The sequence below is a fragment of the Barbus barbus genome, assembly GCF_936440315.1.
Source record: "Barbus barbus genome assembly, chromosome: 13".
In the NCBI taxonomy this organism is placed as follows: Eukaryota; Metazoa; Chordata; class Actinopteri; order Cypriniformes; family Cyprinidae; genus Barbus; species Barbus barbus.
In genome coordinates, this window is record NC_136741.1 from 7,818,812 (window position 1) to 7,840,075 (window position 21,264).

At 39.5% G+C, this 21,264-nt stretch overlaps 3 protein-coding genes across 7 annotated transcripts; 2 read left to right on the forward strand and 1 right to left on the reverse strand.

Moving 5' to 3' along the window:
* Positions 1-232: 232 nt before the first annotated feature.
* eef1b2 (eukaryotic translation elongation factor 1 beta 2) lies at positions 233-2,806 on the reverse strand. The gene is made up of 6 exons (XM_079432053.1): positions 2,430-2,806; positions 1,944-2,066; positions 1,621-1,750; positions 1,366-1,429; positions 524-649; positions 233-434 (listed from the first exon to the last, which is right to left on the reverse strand). The coding sequence occupies exons 1-6, from the start codon at positions 2,507-2,509 to the stop codon at positions 280-282; spliced, it is 678 nt and encodes a 225-aa protein (XP_079288179.1). The 5' UTR covers positions 2,510-2,806; the 3' UTR covers positions 233-279.
* ndufs1 (NADH:ubiquinone oxidoreductase core subunit S1) lies at positions 1,635-10,372 on the forward strand. 2 transcript variants are annotated; one of them, XM_079432051.1, is made up of 20 exons: positions 1,635-1,756; positions 2,990-3,104; positions 3,712-3,794; positions 3,903-3,994; positions 4,082-4,189; positions 4,291-4,367; positions 4,462-4,543; positions 4,672-4,802; positions 6,389-6,574; positions 6,716-6,850; positions 6,949-7,063; positions 7,148-7,293; positions 8,146-8,274; positions 8,376-8,505; positions 8,606-8,766; positions 8,907-9,061; positions 9,304-9,479; positions 9,602-9,736; positions 9,824-9,896; positions 10,006-10,372. In XM_079432051.1, the coding sequence occupies exons 3-20, from the start codon at positions 3,716-3,718 to the stop codon at positions 10,095-10,097; spliced, it is 2,202 nt and encodes a 733-aa protein (XP_079288177.1). In that variant the 5' UTR covers positions 1,635-1,756; positions 2,990-3,104; positions 3,712-3,715; the 3' UTR covers positions 10,098-10,372. The 2 variants fall into 2 exon arrangements, with proteins under 2 accessions (XP_079288177.1, XP_079288178.1); XM_079432052.1 differs by lacking the exon at positions 1,635-1,756 and adding an exon at positions 2,824-2,856.
* Positions 10,373-11,204: 832 nt separating this feature from the next.
* ino80db (INO80 complex subunit Db) lies at positions 11,205-19,667 on the forward strand. 4 transcript variants are annotated; one of them, XM_079432047.1, is made up of 11 exons: positions 11,205-11,574; positions 12,537-12,569; positions 13,278-13,524; positions 13,620-14,359; positions 14,440-14,539; positions 15,264-15,476; positions 15,868-15,974; positions 16,162-16,295; positions 16,381-16,613; positions 16,693-16,850; positions 17,559-19,667. In XM_079432047.1, the coding sequence occupies exons 3-11, from the start codon at positions 13,307-13,309 to the stop codon at positions 18,284-18,286; spliced, it is 2,631 nt and encodes an 876-aa protein (XP_079288173.1). In that variant the 5' UTR covers positions 11,205-11,574; positions 12,537-12,569; positions 13,278-13,306; the 3' UTR covers positions 18,287-19,667. The 4 variants fall into 4 exon arrangements, with proteins under 4 accessions (XP_079288173.1, XP_079288174.1, XP_079288172.1 ...); XM_079432048.1 differs by having other exon boundaries at positions 11,205-11,256; XM_079432046.1 differs by lacking the exon at positions 12,537-12,569.
* Positions 19,668-21,264: the final 1,597 nt, after the last annotated feature.

Consider the following 21,264-nt stretch of genomic DNA (forward strand, 5'->3'; position numbering starts at 1 on the left):
GCAAACTCTGAATTTGTGCAATAGTTCCCAAAGTCATGCTAAACATGATATAAAAACAAACTGGCCTACAAATATTCAAATCAATCTAAAGTTAAATTATTGGTTACAATTTCCTACAATACATCAGAAGTTTCTCAGTGCATTTAAACACGTATAAAATAAATAAAAGAGAGACAAACGACTGAGTTCATAGACAGTCTTTAAAAAAAAAAAAAAAAGAAACACATACAAGTGCATTTGAAGTGCTTTTATTTGTTTAATGCTTTGTACTGTGCGGTTTCATATCTTGTTGAAGGCTGCCACATCCATGGACTGCACATAGTCTTCAAAGGCTGTGATTAGTTCCTCCAGCTGGTCTGTTCCAACTTTATCATCCTCCACAACACAGCCAATCTGCAGCTTCTTGATGCCATAGCCGACGGGCAACAGCTTAGCTGTACAGGAGAAGTCAGGTGACAATTAGTCTATTGAAATACAAAATATGGACAAAACTTTGACTTGCATGCACTATATTTTGACTTACACTGTCCCCAGACTAAACCGTCCAACTGAATGCTGCGAACACACTCCTCAAGCTTGGCCATGTCAGTTTCGTCATCCCAGGGCTTGACATCCAACAGGATGGAAGACTTGGCGATAAGTGCAGGCTCTGCTCAGACATTAAAAAGAGTCAATGGTAAAGCAAACACAGGAATCCAACAATTGCAATTAAATGACCAGTGAATATCAGGTAAAAAAAGAGTGTCAATCACATCATTCAGCCGAAAGATGGTAATATGAAGTCATCATTAAACTAGTCACAATGTTACTATATGCACACTACCAGTCAAAAGTTTGGAACAATTGTCAAGTCTATTGTGCTTACCATGGCTGATTTTGATAAAAACACTAACACGGCAACATATTACTACACTGTATTCGATTTTAATATTTTAAGTGTAATTTATTCATGTAAATCGCAATCCTAAATTTTTAACATCAATTACTTTAGTCTTCTGTGCCACATGAACCTTCAAAAACCAGTCTAATATGCTGATTTGTTAACAAATGGCTTGTTTGTTAAACATTTCTTAATGTTAAAAACAGTTTGCTGCTTATTTGTGGAAACCATGATACACTACATTTAAAAAGTTGTTTGGTTAAGATTTAGGTAAAAAACTAAATTTAATGGTTTCCACAAAAATATTAAGCAGAAGAAACGGTTTTCAACATTGATAAGAACCATTACTGATAACGGAGCACCAAAGCAGCATATTAGGATGATTTCTAATTTCCCTGGTGAGCATAAAAGACTTTAAAAACTGTAACTCAAATATTGCAAACCTTTGACCAGTAGTGTGCATTTAAGAGACAATTAATACATACTCTTTGACTTCTTTGCGTTGTATGCTGCAAGCCTCTCCTCCTTGATCTTTTTGGTTTCCTCATCCTGTAAAGAAAGATCCATGATCAGGTCCATGATCAAAAATACAGCAACTGCATGGTCATTTTTTACTAACTGGTTTTCAGGAAGAAAAAAAGTTGTCCATCACAACATCAGCCGAAAGATGGTGAGAAAAATCATCATTTGACCAGACAATTCTGTCAACACACACCATCCCCTTCTGCTACTGAACTCACCTCTTCTTCATCAGAACCAAACAGATCAATGTCATCGTCGTCTTCATCAGCCGCTGAAGGAGCTGCTGCAGTTGTGTCCTCCACACCAGCAGGGCCGTACTGACTGAGAGGCTTCTTCACACCTGGAAGGCTAAAGGTAATGAAAGGAGAGTGAATCCTCGTTACTGCAGGAGAGCACCTGGCAGTCTGAGAACTCCCAGCCAAATCAGAATTTGAAAGATTGTGCATCAGTCACTCAGGCGAAAGATGGTGATAGGATAATCATCATATATTGGTGGACATTCCTGCAAAACATTAAATATTACAAACAAGCTTCATGTTACCTGCCCTTCTCCTTCTGGTAAGACTTGATGTGGTTGTACCACCGCAAAGCATGGCAGAGGTCAGCTGAGGGGGAGCCAGACAGAGCATCAAAAACTGCAATATCAGCCTGAGAGGGCACATACCTGTTAAGAAAATGTGTATTAAGCCATCAAATGTGTAGTGAGGCTGGTGTTTTCCCCATGAGCAATGAGAGGCATTTATGAATTACATAACTGCACATTATTTACAAATGGATCCACAGTACAGCAATGAAAATGTGGCACCTGGCAAACACTTGGGGGGTTTGCTACTACAAATACAGACCCTACAATGTTTGATTGTACATACATATGCCATATTATTCATAGCTACGAAAATTTATAACCATGACCTTTGACACGTATAACTGCATTCAACATTTTTGGATTACAGCATAAGTAAAAGAGGATAATCACAAGTTGTTACAAGTCAACCAAGACTAGACAAATAGTCTTAAAACAGCTCACCCCTCGATGTAACTTTTGTTTGCCAGAAACTCATTCAGAACCTTGAGTCCAGCGGGTGTTTTGAGATCACCAAAGCCCATTGTTAGAAGTTACCGGTGAGACCTCGTGCACAGACTTGGATCCCTGAGCTCGGAGGAAGAGCGAAGGAACGAGAAAAGAACGTGAGATGGTCTTTATACCGCTGACGCCATGACTCCGCCCACTCTTGACATATTTTGCAATAATATACGAAAATAGGACATTTTTGACAGCAATTTGCTCTAGGTATGGAAAGCTTAAATTTTATAGACAATAAAGACGGCACGATAATCATCTCCCGTTTTTCACAGATACCGAAAACCGTGTTGACTAGTTGGCTTTTAACGTGAAATAAGAGAAGGAAACGACCGCTTTTATGAGCGGAAATGACGACGAATAAATGTAAAAGGTCAACTACAAACGTTAGATTAATCATATAAAATGTATTTAATATATTAATGTATTTTAACTTACGTGTATGAATTTTATTCTATTTTATAGAATAATCTGACTTAATAAAATGTTTTTGTCTTTTTTTCAAGGATTAATGTGCATCGGCTATTTCCGTCATCTCCGAAGTCACCCGAGTGCGCATTCATAACTACTGAACCTGCGGCTGTAACGCTGTTCTGGTCTAGAAGGCCAAATAGCGTCAAGGTAAGAATTAAATATGGTCTTTTGTGTAGATTAAAGTGTAAAGGGGATATTTACTTTGTGTATAACATCTGGAATTATAAATGCATGCGAAGCATGGGTGATTCACAGTAACGCTCTCCCTGTCCTTGAGTAATCTGCAGTGCTAGCCTGCTAACCAGTGTGTGTACAGATGGAAATGTCAACAGCATTAGTTTTACATTTTAAGTGTTTGAGCTACTTTCCCTTAACAGTGCAATACCCATATACATTTAAAATGGGATCTTTTATAAATATTGTTCCTTCATCCTTTTTTTAAGGGCAGAAACATTGATGTGTTATGGGTGTTATAAAATCTTAGGTTTTGTAATCCTTGCCAAAGGATTTGTTTTGTTGGCTGTCTTCACTATGCAGAAATTTGAATAAGTAAAGAATTTCTAATTATTACTACTGTCAATCGCATATCTAGGGTCTGATCAGTGTGATTATATTGTGTCTATTTCTTTACAGTGTCCTTGTGTTTCAAAGTAGAGTGGCATATTTATCCATTGTTAACCTAGTTACTATTAATTAAATACTGGGGATCAACTTGTTACGTGTTCTTCTAATCACCTGGCATTTTCTTCTACAGCGACATGTTGCGTTTGCCAGCAATAAGTCGGGCTTTGGCAGGTGCTGCCCATTCCAAAGGCTCCATTGCCACCAATAACAATGGTAATTTGCATTCTTTTTTAATCATTGAAAATCAAGTGTAATGCCCTTCTTTAAGAATGCTAAGCAACTTGTCAGTCATTTTTTAACACTGGCTTGTTTTTACAACAGTGCAGACTTCAGTCCGGGCCTCAAGCAATATGGTTGAAGTGTTTATAGATGGAAAACCTGTCTCGGTGGAGCCAGGGACCACTGTTCTACAGGTGATAATGCAGTGAACATTTCCTTTTATTAATTCCATGTAAAATTGTGCATTCCATGTCATATGTTGACATGTCATATGTGTTTAGGCTTGTGAGAAAGTAGGTGTGCAGATTCCTCGTTTCTGCTATCATGATCGTCTGTCAGTGGCTGGTAACTGCCGCATGTGTCTGGTGGAAATTGAGAAAGCACCAAAGGTAACATGCACTAAGATTAAAACATCATCACATGTTATTGATCAAAATACATGACGAGTCTTTGTATAAGCACATTTTTTGAATGTGTACTTCATCAACAGCCTGTTGCCGCATGTGCAATGCCTGTTATGAAGGGGTGGAACATTTTGACCAACTCCGAGAAAACACGGAAAGCCAGGTTTGAGTACTTTTTTGCTTTACAAATAATGTTCACGCATCACATTACATAGAGTGCATGTATTAATTTGTATTTCTTGTTGTGTCTCTGATAGAGAGGGAGTCATGGAGTTCCTGCTTTCCAACCACCCTCTTGACTGTCCAATCTGTGATCAGGGAGGAGAGTGCGATCTTCAGGTAAAAACAAAATAGTTCACAGCAATTTAATGGAACTTGACTTTGAACTTGAGTATGCACTCAAGAATGGAAATGGAATTATCCCTAATGCAGTTTTTACCCATCTTGATGTTGTGTTGGATAAATAGGACCAATCGATGATGTTTGGTGCTGACAGAAGCCGTTTTACAGAAGGGAAGAGAGCAGTTGAAGATAAGAACATCGGCCCGCTTATTAAAACAATCATGACCCGCTGTATACATTGCACACGTTGTGTTCGGTGAGTTGGAGGTTTATTATTCTGAAAGCTAAATAAATGCATAAAATGTATTTTATGCAGGGCCCACTTAATTTTTCTGATGACCCATTTGGATTAGTAGTTTTATCTGCTTGCCCTCTGGATGCTTTTACTGGCTCCACTACCAAAAATAACTTATTTTTACGTGCCATAAAAACATTTAATTATTCATTTAATATAAATTAATAATAGTTATTAGATTATATATAGACATTTTATGTTAGGTTTTACATTTTACAATACAGGTCCTTTTAAAAAAATTAGCATATTGTGATAAAGTTCATTATTTTTTGTAATGTACTGATAAACATTAGACTTTCATATATTTTAGATTCATTACAACACAACTGAAGTAGTTCAAGCCTTTTATTGTTTTAATATTGATGATTTTGGCATACAGCTCATGAAAACCCAAAATTCCTATCTCAAAAAATTAGCATATTTCATCCGACCAATAAAAGAAAAGTGTTTTTAATACAAAAAAAAAAAGTCAACCTTCAAATAATTATGTTCAGTTGTGCACTCAATACTTGGTCGGGAATCCTTTTGCAGAAATGACTGCTTCAATGCGGCGTGGCATGGAGGCAATCAGCCTGTGGCACTGCTGAGGTGTTATGGAGGCCCAGGATGCTTCGATAGCGGCCTTAAGCTCATCCAGAGTGTTGGGTCTTGCGTCTCTCAACTTTCTCTTCACAATATCCCACAGATTCTCTATGGGGTTCAGGTCAGGAGAGTTGGCAGGCCAATTTTCTGCCACACTTTTTCCTTCCCACAGACTTCCCACTGAGGTGCCTTGATACAGCACCCTGGGAACAGCCTATTCGTTCAGAAATTTCTTTCTGTGTCTTACCCTCTTGCTTGAGGGTGTCAATGATGGCCTTCTGGACAGCAGTCAGGTCGGCAGTCTTATCCATGATTGCGGTTTTGAGTAATGAACCAGGCTGGGAGTTTTTAAAGCCTCAGGAATCTTTTGCAGGTGTTTAGAGTTAATTAGTTGATTCAGATGATTAGGTTAATAGCTCGTTTAGAGAACCTTTTCATGATATGCTAATTTTTTGAGATAGGAATTTTGGGTTTTCATGAGCTGTATGCCAAAATCATCAATATTAAAAAAATAAAAACTACTTCAGTTGTGTTGTAATGAATCTAAAATATATGAAAGTCTAATGTTTATCAGTACATTACAGAAAATAATGAACTTTATCACAATATGCTAATTTTTTGAAAAGGACCTGTAAAAGCAGAAGGAATTTAATCTGTAATGCTACTCCATGATAGCTAGTGTATAAAGTCATGTACTGTAAAACAATGGCACACGGTGAAAAGCATTACTGATTACTTTTTTTTTTTTTTTTGGTACTTGTTCCTATTACCTTCAGGATCAGATCAAGAAATTGCACTAGCGATTCATCAAATATACAATTTTTGTTTTTTTTAATTCAATTCAAGTTTATTTGTATAGCGCTTTTTACGATACAAATCGTTGCAAAGCAGCTCTACAATAATTTAAGTTTCCACAATATATTTATATATTGCAGAACCTTAATATAACCTTTATAACTTCACAGTTTTGCCAGTGAGGTTGCTGGTGTGGAGGACCTGGGAACCACAGGACGTGGTAACGCCATGGAGATTGGTACCTATGTAGAGAAGATGTTCATGTCTGAATTGTCTGGTAACGTGATTGACTTGTGTCCTGTTGGAGCACTGACGTCCAAACCTTACGCCTTCACTGCACGACCCTGGGAGACCAGGTACAATCCTGAGTGATTATTTATTCTTCTGTGCACACTTTGATACTTATATATTTCTTAATACTGACATTTAATAGTGGATTATTTGGTGAATGTGTGTACTTTTTGCTTTTTGAACATGCTTTGCTGATGTGTCTACAGAAAGACTGAATCTATTGATGTGCTGGATGCTGTTGGCTCCAACATTGTGGTGAGCACCAGGGGTGGTGAGGTCATGAGAATTATGCCCCGGCTGAATGAGGATGTCAATGAAGAATGGATATCTGACAAGACCAGGTGAGCACTTAAGCTCTTAAAATATGAAAACATTCTCTCTCTATTTACACACACTCATGCGTAGTCCACTGTCCTGTTTCTGGCTCACCCTGTCTAAGGTTTGCATATGATGGACTGAAGAGGCAGCGCCTGACCCAGCCTATGGTGAAGGATGCCAGTGGACAGCTGGTAGTCACCACCTGGGAGGATGTTCTTACACGTGTGGCTGGAGCAGTGAGTGATTGCATATAAACCAGAATCAACCAGCGTTGTCATTTGAAGACAACAGATTTCAATGGTTGTGGTTTGTGTTTTCAGCTCCAGGGAGTTCAGGGTTCTGAGGTAGCAGCTATTGCTGGTGGGATGGTAGATGCTGAGGCACTGGTGGCTCTGAAGGACCTACTGAACAGACTGGACAGTGACACCCTCTGCACTGAGGAGATCTTCCCAGTGGCAGGTGCTGGGTGAGTACTCATCTGATCAGACTTTTCTTTCTTGAGACTGAAATGAGAATGTCTGTCCCGATTTCATTCATAATATATCTTTACTTAGTGATGTTTGGAGTACCATAACTTTTACTAACTATTAATAATTACTTGAAAACCAGTGTCATTGCTCTTATCATGGATTAGATTTCTTTTCAACAAATAGCTTACCTTAAGAATTTAACTTGTGCAAGCAAGTATCAGCCTAGTGACCATATTTCAGCATCAACTTTGCAATGCAAGCACCACTCATTTCTTCAGATGTAAAAATGTTGTTCTTTATACAAAATGCAACTTCTGATCATGCTATACCAGTCTTGTTGTTTGAGGTATTGATTAGCTTAAATGGATATTTCACCCAGAAATTAAAATTCTGTCATTACTCACCCTCAAGTTGTTCTGTAAAAAATAAATAAAATAAAAAATCCAGTCCAATTCAATCCATCAAAACTTTCAAGCTTCTAAAAGTTCATAAAACATATCCATATAAATCAAGATGTTTAATCAAGGTCTTGGTATGGATTTCTTGATGAACAGATTTAATTCAGGCTTTTATTCACATTCATCAACACACATACATGGAGCACATTAAATACGGTCAAGTGCAGCTCATCTGTATTTGATTGAGAACAAACCTCATTGGTTCTTGCAGACACTCAAACATGCTTGTGTGAAATGCAAGAACGAAACCTATTCGTCAAGCAAGAACTGGATTATTTTCATGATGTCTCAAAGTCTTCTGTGAAAAAAGTCTTAACTATTTGCTGGGGTGAGTAATAGATGACAGTTTTTTGTTTGAACTAACCTTTCAATCTTATATTGTCTCCTTAGAACCGACCTGCGCTCCAATTACCTCTTGAACAGCCGTATCACTGGCATTGAGGAGAGTGACATTCTGCTTTTGGTTGGAACAAACCCACGTTATGAGGCTCCTCTCTTCAATTCACGTGTCCGTAAGAGGTATAACCATTGTACAATCTATTTGCAACAGTTGTAAAAAGTTGACCGGGTGTCATTTTTACTCCCAACTCACTCTTTTGGTTTTTTTTTTCATCTTTCAGTTGGCTGCATAATGAGCTCCAGGTGGCCATGGTAGGTCATAAGGTGGACCTGAGCTACTCTTACAACCATTTGGGTGAAACCACACAAATTCTGCAGGAGATCGCTGCTGGAACACACCCGTTCTGCAAGGTAGCATTTAATATCGTTGTTGTAGTTTATTTGATGCTTTAAGTCATATGTTGTCTATAAGCATGATGTCAGAATTTTGAATTAAATTTTTGTATTTCAGGTCCTAGCCCAGGCCAAAAAGCCTGTCGTAGTGGTGGGTAGCTCTGCTCTCCAGAGGGAGGATGGAGCAGCCATCTTAAAGGCTGTGTCCGCAATTGCTCAAAATTCTCGGGCCAGCAGTGGTGTTGAGGAGGGATGGAAGGTGCTCAATGTGCTACACAGGTCAGCTACTGCCATAAGTGTGTTCATTTCTGTTCTATTGTTCTCTGTGATTTTTATATTTTTTTTTTTTTTTTTTTTTTTTTTTTTTTTTTTTTTTGTACAAGTACTTACCTTGTCTTATACATGTGTGTGACCCTCAGGGTGGCCAGTCAAGTGGCAGCCCTGGACTTGGGATACAAACCTGGTGTTGATGCCATCCGGAAGAACCCTCCCAAAGTACTGTTTCTCCTGGGAGCCGATGCTGATTGCATCACCAGAGCAGACCTTCCCAAAGATAGCTTTATCATCTATCAGGGTCAGTAAACACACTTCCATATTTTGTATAATATACACTTTGTATCTATATCGCAATCTAAAGGCCCCAATAAACTAACAAACTGGTGTGACATAATTTTGAAAAAAAAAAATCAGGCCATAACTTTACCTCTATGCAAAGAACGACAAACAACTTTGCTGAGAGTATATTGGGGCCTTAAGGGTAAGCGGCTTGCATCCAAATATATTCTTTTGAGTTTAATGCCACTACATGCTTATCAGGTCACCATGGAGATGTAGGTGCAGTCATGGCTGATGTCATCTTGCCTGGTGCTGCATATACCGAAAAGAATGGTACATACGTCAACACAGAGGGCCGTGCCCAGCAGACCAGAGTGGCAGTCACTGCTCCTGGTATGGCACGTGAGGACTGGAAGATTTTGCGTGCTATTTCTGAGGTACGCTTTAAAAACCAGGTCTTTAACAATGTATAATATTGTTCATATACCTTTCCTGAGCTCTGTATTTAGAATAAATTTCAGGTTGGTCAGTAGAGAATCTCATGTTTTTGTTTGCCCAGCTGGCGGGAGTCACACTGCCTTATGACACAGTGGATGAGGTGAGAAGAAGGCTGGAAGAGGTCTCTCCTAACCTGGTGAGATATGATGATGTAGAGGAAGCCAATTACTTCAAACAGGCCCATGAGCTTTCAAAGGTTAGTGTTCTTTTTCAATTTATATTACTTTTTGTTTTAAGTCTGCACTACTAAAACAGTTCGGTAATGTCCTCCTGTTCTCCTTAGGCTGTGAATCAATCATTGCTTGCAGCTCCTCTTGTCCCTCCTCAACTCACTGTGAAGGATTTCTACATGACAGGTAGAGTAACAAATACATTCAGTTAGTTTAATAAGTTCTTGTGTGAATAGAATGTTGTAACCAATTGTATGTCTTCAAACCTGTAGTTTACCATTGTCTTCCTCTACAGACCCCATCAGCAGAGCCTCTCAGACAATGGCTAAGTGTGTGAAGGCTGTGACCGAGGGAGCAGCAGCAGTTGATGAGCCCTCAATTTGTTAAAACTTTTTCAGGCATACCAATCTGTTCATAATAATATGAACAAAAGTAGTCATCGTCAAGTATATGTACCTGGATTTCAGCATACTTTGCTGTTTGTCTCTCGTCTCTTGCATAGTCAGACTTCACCAGAGCAGTAAAAAAGTGTGAAATTAATCTTGCTCATATTTAATAGGCTTTGAAGGGTGTTGTAAAGTTTTCATTCTTATGATTTGGCTGAATTAGGTCTGCTTTGTTTTGGAAAGCTCTTATTATAAATAAAAATGTATTATACTATTGTCACTGCTCACATCGCTGGTATAAATTATTCAAAGCAAGGGCAGAGTAGAAAAAAAATCTGCTTTGGTTCATTTAGAATCTAGGACAGAAGTGCAAGGAGAAAATGCTGTTTAAAAAAGGATCTTGATTTATTTTTTCTTTTTAATAATGATGTTGGATTAAGTGCAACAAAGTCTGTTTTGCTCTAAACATATATTTAATTTGGCACTCTTTGTTGAATTCATTTGATTCAATGTATTATCTTAAATGACATTAAATAGCAGAGTAATTGATTATCATGATTTCCAGTTTATTGATAGTATGTAACACCTTTGTATACATTTTTACAACCATGTCTGGATCATTCTGACATCACTGAAGAAGATTGATAGGGGGCAACCTTAGTCACTTCAAAATCTCTTTACCCCCACTAACACCTGCTTCAGAGTTTATATCACAAGCCGTGTCGCCTTGATAACATTTATTGATAGCAGGGAAGGGAAAATATGATTGACAAGAAAGTTATCTTCGCACGTGAGATTGCACTGAATTTGAAGTCGGTGATGTCATTCCAGGCATGGATGAGACGCGTGAGAGGAGGCTGTCGGAAAAGACTTTGGGGGAGATCCCTCAAACTTAAAATCAATGATTGCGGCTTAAACAAAACTTCACGCTGGTCTGAACACTCCTGACAGCCGGACACTCAGACGTTCAATCTATATTCTGTGTGTGCGAGGTCTGTCATCTTTCTAAAAGCCGACAATGAACATAGAAAGTTGAATTCCAAAATGGTTGCAGAGGTTGTTGTTGCACTGTTGGCTGTTGTCATGTCCCCCCAGTGCCTGTAGTTGTGCTGTAAGAAGCCTCGCATCCGATGACTAAACCAACACCCCCTTCTCCTTGTGTACGGCTAGTTTTATTTCAATAATCGACAAAGATATGCCAGTAGGATTCGTATAAAATTATATCCACGCGTTAAAAAACTAAATCTGCTAGCGTAAAGCGTGAAGGTAGAGGCGGAAAATCCCCGTTGAAAGTAGCAGCCGTCGACCGTATGAAAAGATCAGCGTAGCTTCTTTAGCACAGGCCGCAGCGATCGGGGACTGAGCGGCTGCCGGGAAGCAACGAACTCAAGCAAAGGCGGAAGCCCGCTTATCACGCACTGCAAGGCGGGTGCCTCGTTACTCGACTCGGGGGATTCGGGAGGTTTCACAGGCCAACGGTAACTACGAATTGCGCAGAAATAAAGGAATACTTGCCGTCAAAATGTGTATCTGACATCTGTTTTTCTTGCAATATTATTACAACTTAAACCCGTGAAACTAATCTAAATTTACCTGAAAAATAATTCCCCAAACTTACAAATATCTCCGGTCGTCGACAACGCGTATTTTTGTTTGACAGGTAAGTTAACGTTATTTTGCTTATTATCTGTCCCGAGTCTCTCTCGCGCTTAAACGAATTTTCCGACAACAGTTACAAAGTTTCAAAACGCGTTCGAAATATTTGAACGGCGCAACAAAGAAATCGATTCTGCCGCGCTGATTTTGGCCGTATCTTCCATAAAAAGAATTAAATTGTTACTTCAGGCGCTACACCCAACTTGCTCAATCCTTGCCTCAAAAGTAACTGATAGTGCTGCCCAAGTACATGATAGAGTAGTAGGCGGGTTGTCCACCGTCCCCTTGCGTTTTCAAAGTTGCTTTGCATGTCAAACGTATTGTACTCTGCCCAAACACTTTTATGAGCCATCGTTTTATGATTTAGTGCTTCACCTGCTAAAAGCTCTGCTTACACCAGCTGTTTTTTTCATGTTTCATTGATTGCTTAAAACAGGGGCTACTTTTCCTGCTTCCTGTCACTTTAATATTTAATGGTTTGAGCTGTTTATGCTGAACAGCCTACATACTGCATGCTTTGATAAAATGCAGAGTTCAGATTTGTTCGATGTTAGAGGTGACTGCAATATATATTGAAAGCTACTTTAAATTCAATGTGACGACCTGCAGATAAGCAAGCTTGTCATTATATCCATGCTTTTATTATAGTTGTTTGAATGTTTCAGTTTTGATACATAACCTTTGTAGTTTCCTATACACCATGAAGGAGCACAATAATAATGGAAGAGCTGAGAGCTTTGATTTCTGTGCTCTACAAATGTCAACTATCATTATGTCTCTGCAGGCTATACAGTTTAGGGCAGCTGCAGGGTCAAAGGTAACTGTCTGCTATTGGGATTAATAAAATTAATATTACAGGAAAGGCTGGAATACACTACAAGACTTTAAATCTGAACAGATTTTAAAATACTAAGTATCATACACTTGCCAACTTTGTAAATGGTTACAGGGAAAACTTAGCACTGTATACTAAACCACTGAGGATCACCCTTTACTATAGAACACAACAAACTCACCCAGAAAAATGTGCCTCGTTGCTTGGAGATACATGACAAATCAAAAGAGTGTGTGTTGTAAAATCATCTCAAAATATCAAACATGTTTGATATCTTCCAACTGGATAAAATTATAGTCTGAAACTGAGTCTGTACCGTCATAGACTATGCGATTTGTTGGGAAATCTGTCAACGCCGACTGTCCTGGCTCTGATAAGAGTCAGCTTGTCCAAGACTACAAACGGGGCAAAAATTTGGGCAGAAGTTGTGTAGTGTATTCTAACCCATTTTATACCTGGAAAAAAAAAGAACACAGATTAAGTTTTAAATATAATAATAATAAAAAAAATCATACATAACATTTACATACATTTTAAATTGAATTAGAATCATAAATGTAAAGCACATTTTCAGTTTTGAGTAAAAAACATGAATATGTCTTATCAAACAGTTGTTGTTCCTGCACTCCAAAAGAAGCAGAATTGACTTCACATTTTTGTTTAATTCACATACCATTTTTTTTTCATCAGCTGATGTTCCGGGGAGTTCCAGCCCTGGGATGTATGAAGGCAAACACATCCACTACTCGGAGGTGGACCACAAGCCTCTGTGTTCATATAGCCCAAAGCTTTGCAAGCAACGCCGGCTCAACGGTTATGCTTTCTGCATCCGCCATGTGCTCGAGGACCGGACCGCTCCTTTCAGGCAGTGCGAATATGTAGCTAAGTACAATAGCCAGCGCTGCACCAATCCCATACCCAAGGCTCATGACCGAAAGTAAGTTTTTATTTTTATTTTTTATTAACAAATGTTTAAAGAAAAGAATGTGCTTGTTTAAAGAATACTGTAAAAAGAACCTGTTTGCCTTTTAGGTATTGTAATAGTCACCTTCAGGTTATGGGCGTCCTCCCCAAGAAGGAGCGAAAGAAGAAACCAGATACAATAGAGTCTTTGGCCCTCAACATTACCGTTCCATCCCTGGCTCTGAAGACCCACAACAGGCTTGAGCTTTTACCTCCATCCCCACCACCCTCTCTGGCTTGTCTACTCCCCTCAGATCCCTTCGCCTTTTGCAGGGGGGAAAAAATGTTAAAATCAAGTGGCACATTCCTGAAGAAGCCCCAAGAAAGCCAATCTCTGAACCATAAGAAGAAACAGCAAGATCACAGTGTGGATCCAGCCTTCCCAAACCATGTCAGAATCTCTTCTCTTTTATCTTCAACTCTTCCACGTCCTTGCCTCTCTCCTCCCCAGACTGGAAGAAGCACACAAACACCCAAAGTTCCCTCCTCCCCTCGCACAGAAATCTCACAATCCCCTGCAGTTCGTTCAGGTTCGTTATTCAAAACCTCATCAACTCTTCAGGACAGCCGTCAGGGCTCAATAGAAACTGCTTCAGCTGATAACAAAATTAAACTGGACTTTAATCATGCATTTGACAAAAAGGTTGTCCCTGCAGTTTCAGGGACAGCACCAAGCCGTGATGACATACATAGATGTTTATTAAAAATGCACTCAGTTGCCATGCAACAACAAGCTCCATGTTTGCAGAAGTTCCATAGATTGATGGACCAACACAGGGGAAGGTACCAAGACCTGAACCCACATTTAGGTAGGTAATTGTGACCTGAGATTTTGACATTTATTTGCGTTTTAGTTTTTATTTCATGACAGACACGACTTGTGTTCTAGGGCTTGACTGGTCAGAAGACAGTGAAGAGGAAGATGGAGACATGGGGAAACTAATGTCATATCAGTGCCAGAGACTTCAAGAGAAGCACTTTGAAGAAAGGTACAGTCATCCATTAGTCTGACAATAATCCATTCACCAAACATAAAGATTGCTAAACTGAAACTTGCTTTGCTACATGGCTTCTTTCTCATATAATAGAAAAATCTAATCTCAAATCAGTATTTATGTCCTGCTTTCTCACAAATGGGACAAACATTGAATGGACCTTCAACGAAGGCTTAAATTGCTTCGCTAATCTTTCAAGGTAAAGTTTGGAAGATCACATCTAGAGCGGTGGTTCTGTCTTTTTGACCCCCTCCCATTGTCCACAACAGTATTCCAGAAATTCCAGATTTCCAGAAGTTTGAAGAGCTGAATCAATTTTTATGAATATTTTTTTATTCACAATTTCTACAATATGTTAGACAACAAAATGACAAACACTGAGTTTATTCATTATAAGTTGCAGATGGAGTTTTAAGGTTTTATGAATTTTTGGGTTGTTTTAGCTCATTTTAATGCTTGTTTTGTCTTATTTTGCATCATTTTAATCATCAGGTTGTGGTGTTTGTTTCTTCAAGTCAGGAAAAATCTTTCTTGATCTGTGACATATATATTCTAAATACAAAGTATGACAACCAACAAACTTGTTTTTTGAACTTGAGAAGTTCTGTTTTCATATTTCTGGCAATGCATTAATGCTTACACTCTGTGACCCAACAGTGGATTGCAACCCACAGTTTGAAAACTGCTGATTTAGAGAATTCTCTTTCCCATCTCACAGTGCCAGCAGTTCCCGTGCTGAGCGTTTGGCAGGCTTCTGCTCATACCTGACACAAAAACACACGCACCTTTGTAGAGAGCAGAGGGGCTTCAGGAGGGAGAGGAGATCCCAGCATGCCCTTCGTAAAGCCCTACTGCAGGCAGCAAGAGAGGAACCTCACCACACTGCACAGCTTTTTCAGGAACAATATAAAAAGACCTCCACGCCCTCCAGGTAAAACTGCCCACACATGCATTCAGGGGATAAATAAACAATACATCAATATAATCTTTCTTGACTTGTCATTGTTTATCTCATTGCACAAGCTACTGATGAGCTCTCATCAGACAAGTGATCATCTCGTGTGCAGATTTTTTTCAGTATTTATTATTTATATATTTTTCTAGATGATTAAAAACCTAAAATGTATTTTTAGTTGTAGATTTCCCAATTGAGAGACAGGATTTGCAGTTTTCAAAGAGTTAAATTAATTATTAATATTTTGGTTTCTTTTGTGAGTTAATAAAAATGTAACAGGCTGTGTAATATCAGTATGAATATCAGTATTCTACTTTGTAAGATTTAAGTTGCAGTAATTGTTTTCTTACTTGTTTTGACTCCACAGCACTTCAGTGCCATTGGCTGGAGATGACTCAGGGTTTTGTTCGGCTGTCGTGAAAGGTGCAGACTGCAGAAATTCAGCCTTACCATTCACCAGGCACTGCTTTCAGCGTATCCTCTCAAAGTTCTTATTCTTTGAATTAGTCGGAACTAAACTCAGATGTACCCGCAAATGTTCACCTGCATTTCAGAACAAATTGTCCCGTGACTTTTCAACAAACCCATCTGCTTTGGTGACTGACTAAAGTTTTACGATTGTCTGCGTTCCCTGTGTTGTGTCCTTAATAGCACTCTGTAGATATCCTTCAAAACCGTTCTCAGCAGCTGTTCTCAAGCTGCACCGCTCGCTTTGCAGATGGAGCTCAGTGTTGCATCCCTGTCTTTGACATCACGCACCAGACGCCACTTTGTGATGAGCATGCCAAGAAAATGGTGAGAAACAGAAGACTATTTCATTGCGTAAAAAACTTTTGCTTGTAACTAATTTAACCATGTGTGTGCTAATGGTACTTTACAGGACAATTTCCTTCGAGGTGATATCAGCCGGAGAACATACCACCACCACCAGCAGATTCAGCGGCACAGACCACTGAAGAAAGCCAAGCCTACAGCACTCACTAAGAAGCATAAGAAGAAAGGAAAGAGAGGAGCACCAAGGCGACCTCAGAAACCCATTCCTCCCGCGCAGCCTCAGGGTAACCTGGGAATGCCTTCCGTCTTGTGCCTGCCCTCTCAGCCCTCTGGCATAAGGTGAGAGCCAAGTGTGTTTGAATGTGTGTGTGTCTGTGTAGGTCTGTAAGTGTGCAATCATCATCTTTGTGTTTTGCAGGAGCCCTTTAACTCCTGATTTAAGTGCAGATGAATTTCCAGATGACATCACTAATGACATCAGCGACATTCCACATGACCTGGAGTTGAATCAGGAGGATTTCTCAGATGTTCTTCCTCGACTCCCTGATGACCTTCAGGACTTTGATCTTTTTGAAGGTAATATAAAAAATTGTTTAATGGTAAAATTGTTTTTGAAAGAAGTCTCTTACGGTTACCAAGGCTTAATTTATTTGATCGACAATACAGTAAAACGGTAATATTGTGGAATATTACTACAATTTGAAGTATACATTCTCTGTGAAATTTAAAAAAAATCTAATTTATTCATGTGATGCCAAAACTGATTTTTTAGCAGTCATTACTTCAGGCTTTGTCACATGACCATTCAGAAATCATTCTAATATGCTGAATTGATGTTTAAGATATTTCTTATCATCATTGTTGAAAACAGCTTAGTACTATGGAAACCAAGAAAGTTTTGATAAATGGAAAGATCAACAGAAAAGCATTTATTTGAATTTGAAATAGAAATTAGAAATGTCTTTATTGCCAGTTTATTGTGTCCTTTCTGAATAAAAGTCTTCTGACTTTTTTTGCCATTATTTTATGGTTTGACTGCAGACAGAATAAATATGATCTATTTTGCTGTGGGGCTTTAGAAAACACTGGCATATAGTAAAAGTTTGATGATGGAATTTTAATAATTGATATCTAATCAGAAAATAGATTTTTGTACCTAGCCTTATATAATTTGTTTTCTGTCTTTTCCTTTTTGGTTATTTCTAACTACTTACTTTCTTTGCTTTGTCTGTCTGTTTACAGTCATTTGGTATTCTATAATTCATGCTTGTTTTGTCATAACAGGCAAGAATAGTGAGCTGTTGCCCACCTCCGAGGAAGCCGAAGAACTGGTTCGCGTTCTGCAGGCCATGGGCTCATACCCAGAATCCCTTGCATGTCTAAGCGGAATGGCTGAGCTTGGTCCCGTAGAAGCTGTAGATTGTCGAAGCATGCCGGGGGGAGTCGTGGATCTACTAAGTGGACGGCTATCTGCTGAGACTCTCTCCAGCCTGGAGCTGGACCCCAGTCTGCTTCCCACCTCTGAAGATGCTTTCCCCCCATCACCTCCATCGCCACAACCCCCTCTCACTCCTCCATCCTCTGTGGGGCGTCTCACAGACAGTACATACTCACAGAGACAACCTCATCTCCTAGCCAAGATGGATAACTCCAAAGCAGATCTGAGTGAACTGCCACTTGGAAAGGACGAGGACATCTCTCATGGCTCCTGGGGCGTTCTCGCCCTCCCCCTCAACGATTCCTCACAATTTCACAGCCTTATTGCCTCGGATGGTCTGCTGATGTCCACAGCCCTCTCAACGCCAATGACCCCCGTGCCCTCGGCTCCCTCTCAGCCCAGTTCGGCCCTCTCCGCTTTGCCTCAGACTGTGCCCGTCACTCGTTCCACACCCACATCCTCGCCCTCGTCACCAACATCCCAAACCAAGCACCTTCTACCCCCACTGTTTAACCACTGTGGGATTCCAGCAGACTTTCAGCAGCACAATAGTACACCTATGGACCAAGCCTGAACTGCAGGCAGAACCAATTTGCTACAGTCACAGTGTTCAGGGAACATGTTGCAGGTGATTTACCGCCCCACACCCAAATGTCAGGGTCATTCTGTTCGTCTTCTCAGTCCTCTGCATCTTTTTCCCTCACCAAGAAAGAACATCAAGCAATAAATTTCCGTGTCAGCTTAAAATAGTTGCTTTTTTCGAAAAGCAAACATAGATGGATTTTAGCCATTAATATCACTTGTATCCTTAAATGCATATTTAATATATTTATAGAGTAGCAGTCTGCACCACTAGTTTTATTGAGTGAAAACGTGTGGTAACTGGTGAAAATGTGGTTCTTGTAATGGGCAAGTTTGTCAGTGGCAAACACAAGGGGAAAGGTGTCATGGTTGTATCACTATTTTGTCCCGTGTGATGATTAAAAAGCATATTATTTTGGCAGATGGTGTTTGTGCTTTTAGTAGCTGTTAAACTATGGGGTCTTGCTCTAAGTGTAAGTGCCTGCCATAAAAGCTGTGTAACACCTTTATAATCAATGTATTGCAAATCGGCAAAATACACATTGCATTGTCACTGGGTAAAAATCTGTAAATGCACAAAATTTAACTCTTGAAAACATGAAAAGTGGCACTTACTCCCTGTTTTCGACAAGTAATTACCTTCTCACATTACCGTAAAGTTACTTGAGGGTGTTAAACTTCGATTCTGAGTGTTCGATGTGCTCCTGTGTAAGGCCTTTAGCTGAAGTGATAGCAGTTGTGGGAAATAAATGGTGTAAAGCTATAGTCAGTTATCTTGTTATGGCTTTTAAAGAGAGTAGTTATGATGCCTTTACCCCCATGTCATGCCAAGTCTACATTTGCATTTTCCCATTAATCTTCTTTGCAGATGCTTTCTTACCAAAGTGGCTTACAAGAAAGCCTCTTTTTATGTCCACATTAGAAAATATCTATATATCAGTATATCTATCTGACCAATATAATGAAATTGTGTTTGGGCAGATGAGCTTTTAAAGAGAACAGTGACGTATAACCGTAATTCGATATCTTTATAAAACGGATAATGATATGAAATTGTGGTTTGGTAGACTTGCCGTTGTACCAGATAATGCTGCTTTTACCAACAACAGGCATACTGACAGATATCCTTGCACACCGAGGGTTGTCTCATATACCTTTTATACTTATTCACTGAATGTATCAAGTCAACAAAAAAGTTTATTATAACCTATTAAAATGTTATGGTCCTCTTCTTTGTTCAAGGTATTTTTATGTATTGACATGTTTACTTTTGTTACTTAAGTGCTTGGATGTGGGCGTGTGTGTAGACAATGTGTAAGAGAAATTCTATTTGTTTTATTTTAAATGTGTGAATTAAAACTGCTATGACCACGACTTTGTGTGCACTCATAAATTTCCATGTGCTGTCAAAAGCAATTTGCAAGGTTTGTGTTGCACTGATAGCACTACAAGACTACAATATCTGTATTAAGTCGTTCTGTGGGCAAACTAAAAAGTACAAGGGACAGAGATGATTTATAACATATAGGACCTTTGGCTAGTTTTCTAAATTGATTGTAATTGCAAACTAGAAGCTGTTAAATTGTAATATGATTTAACAGTGGACTTCTACCTTGTGGATATTACTTGGAAAAACGGCAGAGGGCGCCAAAGGAATTATAATGTGATCCAGTCTTTATTAGTGATTCATCCCAGTGACCAAAAAGATTTGTTTGTTCCGTGCAGACTATATTATATCATAATATCAAATAAACACAAATGTCTTTTTATCTGTTTAATGATTTCCTCAACCAATACGCCAAAATGTGGACCGAAACGAGTCTTCAAACCAATATTAAAATATGCATGTTTACAAATACACTATGAAATTCGAGAAATTACCACAATTTTATTGAATTCATTTTAATTTTCAGAGCACATTCGCAGCTTCTCACACGTAACAAGAAAAACAGATTACATAATCATAAAATTGCATCCAAAAGTGTATTAAAGGTATATATGGGGACTCTTTCACGCACGAAACTCAGCCAGTGCAAAAGATTCTGTCTGATAGCAGAGAGCGAAATACAAAACGAGGCATTTTGTGTATCTTCCCACCGCTCGAAATTAGTCTGCACATGTAACATGAAACAAGCGTTTAAGGATGACGACGCTACTGCTCATAATGACAGTGCGGATGCAAATCTATTTTCCTTCATCGCACCGCTAAGCTCCTCCGCGCGAGCCCGGGGCTCTGGCGTTACCTAGCAACGGCCCCCATACTGTACTCCAGCTCCAAGTGCCTGGCTGCCTTCAACTCTGGCGCTGTTTCTATTTCTGTTGTAGCGTTGCAGTCGCCGTCTGCTAAAACATTCATAGCACACTCCTCTTAGCATGTGGCTCGTGCGGTAATGTTTCAGTTTGAAGCACTACCCTACCCAACGCGCCGCAGAGTGATGCTGACAAATGGCGCGTCAAATGATGGGTGACAGACCAGTTAATCATGGGCTGCCGTCTCCAGGGACGCGCTGATTGAGTCTGATGTAATGGATGTTATTATGGCCAGCGGCCTCGTGAACGGACGTCTTTCCCACATTAAAGCAGGTGCCGAGAAAATGTGATAATGGCGCTTTCTCTCACGCTTTTTGTATACGTGGAACAAGCAGAGCTGAAGAAAGAGGGAGGGAGAGGATGGCAGTTGCATAAACGGTCACAGTGATGAGATCTTATCATTATGGCTCCAGACACGTTAGGCCGTGACAAGGTTTAACGCCCCCGTGATTCCGCATGAACAGCTTCTAGAAGCGCAATCGTGTGTAAGTATCAAAGTGGTCCAGCGCACAATGGTGCATCGCACGTGTCTGTGCCCGCAGCACCGAGGTAAACTGGTGGAGCGAACACATTTCACAATGCCTCAGAAAATGGATCGTCCTTTACACCCACACGGTTCTTTCAGTCCAATAACCAAATGCTTTTTTAGCTGTTCATCAG